General features: G+C 34.8%; 1 protein-coding gene across 2 annotated transcripts in view; it reads right to left on the bottom strand.

The window, feature by feature from the left end:
* The window catches only part of Gpm6a (glycoprotein M6A), a 239,798-nt gene that overhangs the window by 101,071 nt on the left and 126,679 nt on the right, over window positions 1–12,048 (bottom strand). The window contains exon 1 of one of the 2 annotated variants that reach the window (XM_042700855.1): window positions 10,602–10,660. The exons of the other annotated variant lie outside the window; for it this stretch is intronic. Within the exon in view, the coding sequence (XP_042556789.1) occupies window positions 10,602–10,638 (37 nt within the window). The 5' untranslated portion in view covers window positions 10,639–10,660. Of the gene's footprint in view, window positions 1–10,601; window positions 10,661–12,048 lie in introns of those variants that run through there. 2 annotated transcript variants of the gene reach the window in all.

Below are 12,048 nucleotides of genomic sequence, written 5' to 3'. Positions count from 1 at the left end.
TGCAATTTTATAACATAGAACTTTCCAAGTTTTGGTAACCATCTGCTGACTTGACAGTTCAATGTGTTTTACTTAATTGCTAGAATCATAATGCTAAAAATATGAGGGTTCTTTAATAATATAAAAAAGGAGATCTATTCATTCTCATGAAAGCTGCTATCAAACTACTGAATATATTTGAGGTCAGAGAATAAAAGAAAATTTTAATTCAAATGGAATGACATAAAATGGCAGCATTCTTCCAAGTCAGCTTAACTGTTTCAAAAGATCTATCTCTATTTATGAGGAATTTTTTTCATCTCTCCTTTTGACTAAATGATGGGAAAAAAATCTTCTTCCTCTTAACCTTCTTTTTTTTTTACTTCCCTCTCATCCTCTTCCTTCTCTGATTTTCCTTTGTCATCATTATCATCAACTATGAATGTGATTTTATTTACTTTGTAGGTTGGGTTCATATTTCAAAAAATATATAATTGTTCCTTAAGACATGTTCTTGAAGGGCCAAGTATGTTAGTACACACCTGTAATCCAAGCTATACAGAAGGATGAGATTAGAGAAGCTTAGTTCAAGATCAGTCTCAGCAAAATGAAATACAGTGAGGCCTTAGATTAACTAAACAAGCGAGCCATGGTACTGTAGGTTTGTAATCCCATATGTGCTACAGTAGAGGAAAGAGGAACGTGGTCCATGGTAGACACAGGCAAAAGGCATTAAAACTTCCTGCAAAATAAACTAAAACAAAAAGGGCTGGGACAATGGCTCAAGTGGCCGAGTACTTGTCTAGCAGCATAAGACCCTATCAAGCTGCAATATTGACAAAATAAACACATAAAAATGATTTGTAGTTTGGGATAAACGGTGAAGGAACATAACATATGCATTAAAAGGTGAAAATGTGACGATTTAGAAAATAACAGGCCAAATTTTAAAAAGTATAATCTTTTGACATTTTCCATTCAGAGGCTCTGCCTCAAGAAAATTTTCTTTTTAAATGGTCACAATATATAGTGATGAAAAGGAGACAGAATCTGCAATTACTGAACTCCTTCTATGGTCCAAAATTTAAATAGACACAAGTCACCTATTCATTATTGCATCTAACTCTCACATTACTCCCACCAAAACCCAGAGATATGAAAGTTTGAAAAATCATTCTCAAACGATGGGTAATGAGGAAACTAGAATTAAAGACTATCAACTTAATAATGTAAAGAGAATGAAAATGATAAAAGGCTACTAATATTGATGAACTCTGTGTCTATGTATAAAGAGGACATAAGGAAACTTAATGAACAAAAACAAGGAAAAGAAGATGGGGAAAGAGAGCAGAAGAGGTGGCTTATCTGACAAAATTATAAGATTTTAATATATGTACATTTCAAATACCATGGTGAAATCCCTTTGTTCAATTAAACGGGGAATGGGGGCATCACCGGGAAGTAAAACAGGTATTTGTTGAAGGAGGGGTAGTGTGGGGGGAGGGCTGGTGGAAAGGGCAAAGCAAGGGCAATGCAGCCAATGTACATTACACATGGGTATGAAACAGGACAATGAAGCACGTTGAGTGGTTTTATAAAGGGGAATAGGGAGATGGAGAAAATAAAGATGGTAAGTTTGCTTAAGGTACATTGTGTATATATGTGTGTGTGTGTGTGTGTGTGTGTGTGTGTGTGTGCGTGTGTGTGTGTATACATACATACATATATATGTATGTATATATATATGTATATATATATATATATATAAATGTCACATTGAAAACTCTGGCATACAACTATTCTAGGCAAATGAAAAAAAAAAGAAAGTGTGCTGCTGTGACTTCTTTAGCAAAAGTCACATTATTTTGAAAAACTTGTTAATTGTCCATATGTAGCCATAGTCACTGAAAAAATTGTCTTTCCTATGATTTCAAAGTTTATGGACAGATTTTTGAATGAGTGAAAGTTTTTAATTTTTTTAACTTCTACTTGAGAGCCAAGAAATGCATTTATATTTCATACTATGAAGCCATAGGAACACTCAGCCTTTTTCATTGATAGATTTCATCAATTTTCTCTAAATAGTTCATCTTATTGCATATGGCTAAGTTAAAAATCATGAAGCAATTTTGACACAGTGTCACAAAATCTTTTTTTCCTTTTTTTGGGGGGATGAATCTGTTTATAGCAGTATTTAATGTTCCAATATATTAATATTTATCAATGCTTTAGGAGAACATCATTTAAAAGCCAACAGTTATTCTGTTCTCCTCTAATCTCAAATTTCTCATAACTTAATTTCTTAGCTTTATCAAAGACCCAACAAATGACTGATTCTTATTGATCAGTAACATTAAAATTCTTGCTTATGATTTGAGAGAAACAAAACAGTTCATTTTTTTTAATTTCAAAGAACAAAGAAGAAAAATATTCTTGCTTTCTGGTAATGCATAGTCAAAACAAAGCTCACAACTTGGACAGAGGCCACATGGGAAAACATGAATTATTTTTGTAGTCAGTAATCTACAGCTGTGCCACCTGGTAGTATGGAAGCTACCCAACGTGATTTTTGAAAATAACCCAAGCAGTTTGCCTTCTATGGATATAGGAGAAATATAGATATAGAAGATATATAGAAGAAATATTTTAGACAGAGGGAGACTGTTAATATAGAGGTCTAAATGTACACTCTGCAACTTATTCTCTTTTATCATATGAATCCTTCCTAAGCTACTGTCTTCAGATTCATTGAAGAAAAATGAAGAATGATCATTTAAATTACACTATCAATACCTCATTCTACCACCCTGTATTTCTCATTTCATTTTCTTTAACTGTTTAAGATTAAGTTTTGTTTTTGTTTTTTGTTTTAATTTAATTTTATTGTCGAGGTGATGTACAGAGAAGTTACAGCTACATAGGTAAGGTAATGAGTACTTTTTTTTAATTAAACTTGATACACTCTCCCTCATTTTTCTCCCCTCTACCCTCTCCCATCTCCCACCCAAGTTGTGCAGTTCCTTTCCAACATATTGTCTTGTGAGTATCGCTGTTGCATTGTCCTTTATCCTTTGTCTCATTTTGTTATTCACCTTCCCTTCCTTAATTCAGATAAATCCATATGCAATACCCAGGGTACCAAAATCAAATACAGTAACAAGAGGGGATAGACCATAGAGAAAAAGGAAATACAAAAGAAAAAAGAAATCACAATAGTACATTGAAAACATAAACAATAAAGAAAAACCTCTTGTTTCCATATCTTTGATGCTAAACAAAATGTACTCCAAGATATTTGAAGAATTAATGAAAGAACTAGATCAAGCACTTTGACAATAATAAGTAAACGCACAATCATTATCATGAAGTGAATGCAATTATTTTTTAAAAATCTTCACATATCCTCTCTTTTTTTCTTTTTTTGGTTGGTTATGGGCTTGAACTCTAGTCTTGGGCACTGTCCTTGAGCTCCTTCAGCTCAAGGCGAGCGCTCTACCACTTGAACCTCAGCACCACTTCTGGTTTTCTAGTGGTTTACTGAAGATAAAAGTCTCACGGACTTTCCTGCCCAGACTGGCTTTGAACCGCGATCCTCCGATCTCAGCCTTCTGAGTAGCGTGGATTACAGGTGTGAGCCACCAGTGCCTGGCTACTTAGCCTCCTTTTATGAAAATACTGGGAACACATCCAAGAGCATTTTGTAGTACTAATGTCATTGTTATAAAGATAATCCTGATGGATTGAAAATGTAAAGTAATAACAATTGATTTGTGTTTAAACTAGAGGAGCCATATGACAAGGACAATCTGGTAGAGGATGAATTAGCACTAAATTAAGAATACTGTATACCTAGTTTTCCCCACTGGTAGGTCTTGGAACTGCACAAAACAGCAGGAGGTATGAGTAATTTCTTAGACCAAAAAAGACTGTCCAGCTTAAACTCTTGAAGTACTTGAAAAAATGCAACTGTTAGATTATGGACAGATTGTCTAGTTTTCAGAAAACTTCAACTCCCATGGGTTTCTAGCTTGGTTACCCAAGTACTGAGATAGCAGCTTAAAAGAGAAGTTGGGATAAGATTGGCTGGGATGAAGTTTGTCTGCTAGGTGATCACAACCAGTTTTCCTTACTTTTCTTTTCATTTCCATTGTGGGGCTTCAACTCTGGGCCTGGGCTCTGTCCATGAGCTCTTTTGCTCCAGGCTAGAGCACTACCACTTTCAACCACAGAGACACTTAAGGTTTTCTGGTGGTCAATTGGAGGTAAGAGTCTCATGGACTTTCCTGTCCAACCTGGTTTTGAACCGAAAGCCTCAGATCTCAGCTTCCTGAGCCACCAGGACCTGGTCCACCAGTTTACTTTTGTAGGCCTCTACATATCAAGTACTTAAGACGTGACAGAGGGATAATTAATTCTCACATTTTAATAGTTCTGAAACATTTTGGATGTTGTTTTTGGTGCTTTTCCTAGTCTATAGATTTCAATGATGCACGGTTAAAGATTTAATCTATTCCTGGCTCTTGAATTTCTTTACAATAGTTCTCAAAGCATTATAAAAACCAGTAAGACCAAGGAGGTAAATAAAATAATCAGGAATGTGGAAAACAGCATTCAGATGAAATAGTAGATATTCAATTCACAATTAATAAGTATGCATTTATTTGAGTTGCCATTCACCAGCTTACACTCAGAAAATTGCTCAACAGTAATCTTGTTACTAAAGACTCCTAAAAGGACATTTGTTTTATTTAGAGGTCTTCTGATTACAACTGAGTAGGGATTCACTCGGATGTTGTTTTTGTTTTGTTTTTTCGGGGAAGACAGGCAACAATTATAATGAAACCATGTGGCAGAATAGACATTAAAAAGTATCATTTCCTTGTTCTCAAAGGAGAATTAAATTGACCCAGTGCATCTTTTTTGGAGAAAATGTATGGTTTATTGCCAGTCAATTGCTGGTCTAGTTGGAAATTGGTTGCACTTGGGGAAGTTGTTTACACCTGACCAGAATTCTACAGTTAACAGTAAATAATGTAGCCATAAAATGACAGAGCATGGCTGGTCAGTGGATTTGGAGCTATGAAATGAAGGGGAGTGTGACCAATACCTCGTGTGAGACTGTGTGTGTTTGATAGTTCACACTAGATTCAGTCTGCCTCTATTGAACCCAGCTCTACTGTTTATTAGTTTACTTTGTAACTTTGGTCGAGTTAATTAGCCTATTTGATTTTTAGTTTCTTCTATATAAGTACCACTTAATGTTATTGTGAAGAGTCAATGAGTTAATTTATGTTGAGTCCTAAGGCTAGTGTCTGGTACTGAAATCATTGGGCAATTTAGGTCTACCAATATGTCTACTGGTATAATAAAACCAAAGGGCATCCCTTTTCATTATGATGATAGGGTCTCATCATTAGAGATGATGTCAGCTTCAAAAACAGTTGTTTGTCAAGGCAAAATTTAAGTAAAAAATTTTAAAGACTTTTTCAATCAATTTATGCCCATAATATATATGTAGGTAGTAATCCTTTCTGGGATATCTGTGTATGTATGAGTCATATAAAATACACAATTATACTTGAGCTCACATATCAAGTATGAATATATGATAGTCTTAGTTATGAGACAAACATTAACATTAAAAAGTAAACATAAAAGAATAATAAACTTTTATAGTGTTCTTTCTTCTAGAGATTCTTGCTGGTTTTAAGAAATAAAGAATATGCCTATTTTATTCTTGTATTGGTAATGTTGGCCTAAGGGTGCAGGATGATTGGACTTGAAAGTTTGATAGTATTCACATTGAGACCATTAATTTCTTTTGCTTGTGACTGGCTTCCTGAAGGTCCCTAAGAAACATTCTTATTGAAGAGAGAGCAGGCCATGCTTTAGTGTTGGAAAGGAAGTCAAGTTGACTCTGGGTAGCCTTGAGAAGTTGACAGCAGAGACTCATATTGCTGTTTTATACACTAAATGAACATGGTGGGTAGTCTTGTAGCTGTTCTCATTATCACTCATCATTTCCTCTACTTCCTGACTTACACGACTTCCTCTGCAAATCCCTGCTAGTTCTGTAATGCTCTTATTGAAATTACCTACAATGGAACGGTCACATCTTTTGTCTGGTTATCTAAATGTAATTTCAATAATTCACTATGCATCAGAATCATTTCTATCATTTCCATCTTTTCCCATAGGATTTGGCTAACTATTCCAGGCACAATGGCATTTCTATAAATCTATATCTATGTATATCTGTACAGAGAGCTATCTATATATAGATACAGATATACAGAGAGAGATCTATATATAGATATACAGAGAAAGATCTATATACAGAGTAAGATCTATATTAGATATTGGATATACATAGATATGGATATATAGCAGTCCTCCTTATCCACAGGAAATAATAATAACATGTAAAACATGTGACTTCTTTCCTTGTCATTATCTTTCCTTCTCTCTCAAAATAACCTTACCATGCTGTGTTGTGTTGCAATCAGATTAAACAAGGTGGAAGTGTTATCACTCAACACACCCAGAACATTTCCAGTGTATAGTGTGCAATGGCAAAACTAGTATGAGACAATTTCATATATAGAAGATTCATTCTTACCAACAACCTTCCTAAACTCAACATAACATTTTTTTTCCTGATGCACCACTATTTTGTGCTTTACTAACATAAAATAAAGGCTACTTGAATATAAACACTGTAAGACTGTGACAACAAACAACGCATAGTCAATAGCTGATCAGCTGCTAGGTGTGGTGGCTCAAGTCTGTAATTCTAGCTATGTGGAAAACAAAGATGTAGGCAATTGGATTTCAAGGCTAGCCCACACAGCAAAAATTCAAAGGACTCCATCTCATGCACTAAGACAAGCGTAGTGACTGGACGTGGCTTGAGCATAATGCAAGTCCCTATGTCAAAGATAACCAAGCAGAGTGGCTCAAATATTCAAGTACCTTCTTAACAGGTGTGAAATCATGAGTTCAACTTCACTAATACTCCCCACCCCCCCCCACACACATGTTGATCTGCTAATCAAGATGTCTACTAAGTGATTAATGGGTGGGTAGTATATGCATCATGGATACAGTAGAAAAAGAGAAATTCACATCCCAGTAGGACTAAGAGAGATTGTATGAGATATCAACATTATATATATACAGAAGAGCATGAAATTTAAAACTTACACATTGTTTAGTTCAAGAATTTTCCATTTAGTATTCTCAGATCAAAATTGATAATGATGTATCAAGAACTATGGATAGGAGGGGAATCACTGTTCCTTTTAAACTGTCATAAAAGTCTTTCCATGACATTTGCTCAGCCTCCTTACAGTAACTGCAGTCATTGTTGCTATGACGATCATCATACATCTTGACTTTTGATGGCTGTGATGTTTTATTAGGGATATAGTTGAGGGCTTATTTTTCCTTTTTTTTTCTTAGCACTAAAACTCTGTTGCTTTGGCTGAACACAAGCAAGTGTTGTTTTGGTTGAACACATAAAATTATTTTATGTTAAAAATAATTGACTTCCATTTGCAAGGATTTTAAAAAACAGCACCCAAATGTTTCTTTAACATTTTCACTCAGTTCCTTCCGTGTAGTGACATACCTACTGTTGATGAGGGCTGCAGAAATGGATGGAAACACAGATCAACAACCTCCATTTCAGTTTCACATGAAAGGCTGGGCTCACTGAAGAAAATAGCTGGTAAAATCACCCATATTTTTAAATTAACCTATGTGCTGGGCTGAATGCATACAGTTAAACTAGGGTAAAATTTAGGATTGCTCTAAATTGCCTTTTATAGATTAAGTAAGAAAGAAGAAGTCTCACTATAAAGAAATGGACTATCTTGCTAACTGCGTAGCATCTATTTACCTGTTTTTAATACATTAAACAAAATCACTGCGTTTCATTTTGCATCCTAATAGAACTGGAGGATTACATGGGTAAACAATAACATAAATTTTCATCTGGCTAATTCACAGAAAGGGAAAAAAAACAGATATTGCCACACTTTCATGACAGTATGATCTTCAGTGTTAGTTCAGAGGGAGAAGAAAACCAGACATGCACAACTAATTACATCACTTTTCATGGCTCCTGCATTTTTGAATGCTTGCTCAGATGCATGCAACCTGTGATCATGAACCATCACTTAACTCCAGGTTTTATTTTGTGTTATTAATTATCATTTATCCATTTAAAACAATCAATTTATCTTTGCTCTAAACAAGTGTCTTGATGTAATTTTTTAAATAGTATTAAGTACTATAAAAAAGAAATTTACTGTAAAAGATTGGAAAGCATCTGTTAAGGGAAGAGATCTCAATGGGATTTCAAGTATTAGTGAAACAAATCTCAAGAAAAATACAATAAGAATTTATACAAAGTCCTTTTCTTTCTCATATATGGGTTTATCATCTGATTACCTACTCTTGGAAATTTTCAGATTATTGATCTGCTCATCAAATACCTCCTCTAATTTAGATCAAACCAGATTTTACATTGTTCCCTTAACCCAGCACCTATAATGATATAATTTTTATTGTAAAAATACGGTATAGAGTGGTTACAGTTACATGAACAAGGTAATGAGTACATTTCCTATCAAGCATTGTTGCCTCCTCTTTTTTTCCCCTAATTTATATAAAATATAGTTAAAAGAAACATACTGAACAGGTGTCATAAATATAGTTGAGGGGAAAAATTCAGTTGAAAATAAAGCAAATTAAATCTTCCTCAAGCAAAGGAAAACTGGATTGTAGATATGTTGTCTATAAACCTTTAAATACTTATACAGCAGTGTACTTTTTTCTGATTTAAAATTTTTTCCATCAGTATTTGTTCTTTACCTATATACATTTTAATGATGAGAAACCCATTGTGACAGCATCTTCTCCCTCAGACCACCATTACCCCAGAAAGAATTTTCAGTGCTTCCTGAGGAAAAAACATTGTAAATAATTACATCACTTTTTCTTGCTCCTGTATCTACCAATACTTTGTAGACACATCAACCTGTTAGCAAGATCTCTGATTGAGCTCAAGCTTTTATTTAGCACAATGAACATCATTTCTTTATCTTAAAAATCAGCTTGTTTCTCTTCAAAGAAATTGATAAAACAAGGAAGTATTACATTGTGAACTTTAAAAGAATATCAAAATAAGGTATTGTACTCATAAAACAAAATAGTCTAGCCAGAGGTTTTGTAGGTACAGAAATTACCAACCAAATTTGCCATTTAGCATCACTAGTAAACCCTTAAGTTGTCTGTGCATGTAATAAGGTAGGTAAGAATTTTTTTTAATTTAAAAACTGATGACATCATAGATACACATATTTTTATTATATAATATCATTAACAAGGGCAATAATGATTAAATTTATATCTTAATATCTTATGTGAAATATTTATATATTTAAGATCAATTGTCTCTGATTATACATTATGAATATATATGTATATTCCTTAAAGTGTATATAAGTATTTAAGATTCAGCTTAGCTGAATATTTTAAAATTGAGAAACTATACTGTATTGGTTAGCTACCTATTTTGTAATATAAAAAACAATTATTCTTCAAGAAGAGCATTTATGTATATTTAGAAATCCACCTTAATGCCTAAACCTTTTTAGATATTGCATTTATGTAGCTCTACTTGTGTTACTTTTCAAACACTGAAAAACAAGATCATAGTCTGCATCATTACATAAGCCTGTGATCAGAGATGAGAAGGAAAAGAAAAAAAAAGCACTCCCTAGGCTGGGGTGAGGGGTGAAATCCAATTTTTTCCAAAGCTACCACTTGACACATTAAAAAAAAATATTCTACAGGTCTACAGGTATTTGAGTCATTGGCAATTGGCAACATTTGAAATTTTTTAACCTATGAAAATGGTGATTTCACTTCAATTCATGCAGCCAGATGCATCTACGTAATCTTTAAAACCGCATTAGATAATTTCCCTTACATTTATTAGCCAGAGAAGATTATGAGCAGTCATAGAGAAAGGAAAAACCTAATGCCACTGTAGATCCTGAAAAATAAAATCCAAGAACTTTTGCTCTGTCTATATTAAAATCAGATTGCACCCATCCAAAGGGGGAAAATCAGATGTTTCTAATACGCACATCAACCAAAATATAATCAAAGGGTCTTGGTCTTTGTTCTAGCCGATGGCTGTGCAAAGCTATTGATAATGGTTACATCATCCCATTTTTAGCTGCATTTGCTCCCAATATTGTGCTTGTGGCTCAACCTAAAATTCTTTAGACTGAGCTCGAAAACCATGAAAACATAAAATAAATGAACGTTCATAAACAATGGTCTAAGGAATCATTCCTCACAATACCGCAATGCTCTTAACACTAACACTACGGCTCTGCATTTGGATACTTATATCTGAAAGATTTGCAAATAAAGACCAACATTCATGCCAGACATTACTTCAAGTAAAACACAGACTAAAGGAAAGGAGAGGAAAGCAGCCTTTCAAGAGAGAAAACATTCATTAGCCTCACTGGCAAGTGTCTAAAGCAAACAAGGAAACTCGAAATAATGGCTCAGTTACAAATAAACCCTTTTTAGCACAGTACCTTTTTGTGTCTGTCCCTCTTCCATATTCTCTTCCATGGCTACCTTTCTTCAGTAGAAGCTGGTACACGGAATTAATCAAAAGCTCAATTAGATGTTGAAAAAACTGGTGTGTGTGTGTGTGTGTGTGTGTGTGTGTGTGTGTGTGTGTGTGTGTGTGTGTTTTCGTTCCTGGGACGCTCCCACAGCAGTAGCTTGGGCAAGTCCTTAGAGCTTAGCTAAGGCTCCCTTGCGCCTCTTGTTTGCTTGGAGACTGGCTGTCAAGTGTAATTTCATTCAAATTACTCTTCCGTGAAGATGATCAATTTTTCCTCTCAAAGCTGCCCATTGTGTGCTACCCTAGGCAGGTATTCAAACAAACAGCCTGAGAATTTTGGGGGGAAAATGTGGTCTCAATTCCAGGGAGCAAAGACAATTATAAGGATTCATAAGCGTTGCTTTGCATTTTAAAATGGGGGAAAGAAACTGGAGGTTTGTATTGAAATCTAGGCTTTAAATTGGAACCAGGCTGAGCTGAGAACAGATGGAGGGGTGTCCTAACTTGAAACAGACCACCAACCCATAATTCCCCCCTTTGCTACCAGAGTGGGAAAGCCCAGATTCCCGTCGGTTCTTTATGCTGCTGCAGTTCCTCTCACCCAGTCAGATTCACTGCAAAACTGCGTTTTCCTTTTCTCTCCTTACTAGGTATCTAGTTAATTTGATTTAAAGGTGCCAAGAATGGGATGCAATTATACCATCTCAAGGTTTCTCTGTAAAAGGTTATTATCACGAGAGGACCTGTAAGATCCCATCTTTCAGGTTTTTAAAGAAGAAATCCAAGCTTGCTTTACAAAAGAATATCTATAATAAGCCTTTAAGCCTGCAAGATAGATGGAAATATTTTACTTAGAAAACATTGAAGGAAAACACTGGAGGAAAAAATAATTAGAGAGTATATTGATGTCTTTGTAATTTACTGCTATGATTTTTACCCACAGAAGCTGCTGTTCTCAAATGGAAATCTTCAGAAAGGGAATTTTTAAGGGGTCATTTCTGAGGAATGAGTAGGGTGATAAAAGGAATTCTAGATAAGGAACAACAGGCTAGCAATTTTTTTAATGAGAATCTGAAGTCTAATTTGGAATGCAAATCACAAAGCTGCCGTCTGGCAATAAACTAGCATTCATACTTCTAGCAAGTGAGTGGCAGGACACAATCAGAGTCTCAATTCTTCACAAAAGGCATACGCAAGAAAATAAACAGTATCTCGCAAAGCTGCATAAACCCCTATAGAAGGTAAATGAAGCAAGAATCTCCCTGCTTCCATCTCCAAAAAAGCAATCCCAGGGAAACACACTCACAGACAACTGTGGCTCCCTTCCTTTAATGAAAAATAAGCCATATTTTCCATAGCATAAGTGTCTTGCATTATATGAAAGATTTGACATACAATCTGAGAGCACATCA

This window comes from Dipodomys spectabilis, unplaced genomic scaffold, assembly GCF_019054845.1.
Source record: "Dipodomys spectabilis isolate Male_0828 unplaced genomic scaffold, ASM1905484v1 ptg000009l, whole genome shotgun sequence".
Lineage (NCBI taxonomy): Eukaryota > Metazoa > Chordata > Mammalia > Rodentia > Heteromyidae > Dipodomys > Dipodomys spectabilis.
Note: the sequence above shows the minus strand (reverse complement) of the source record. Positions and strands in the feature narration are given on the sequence as shown.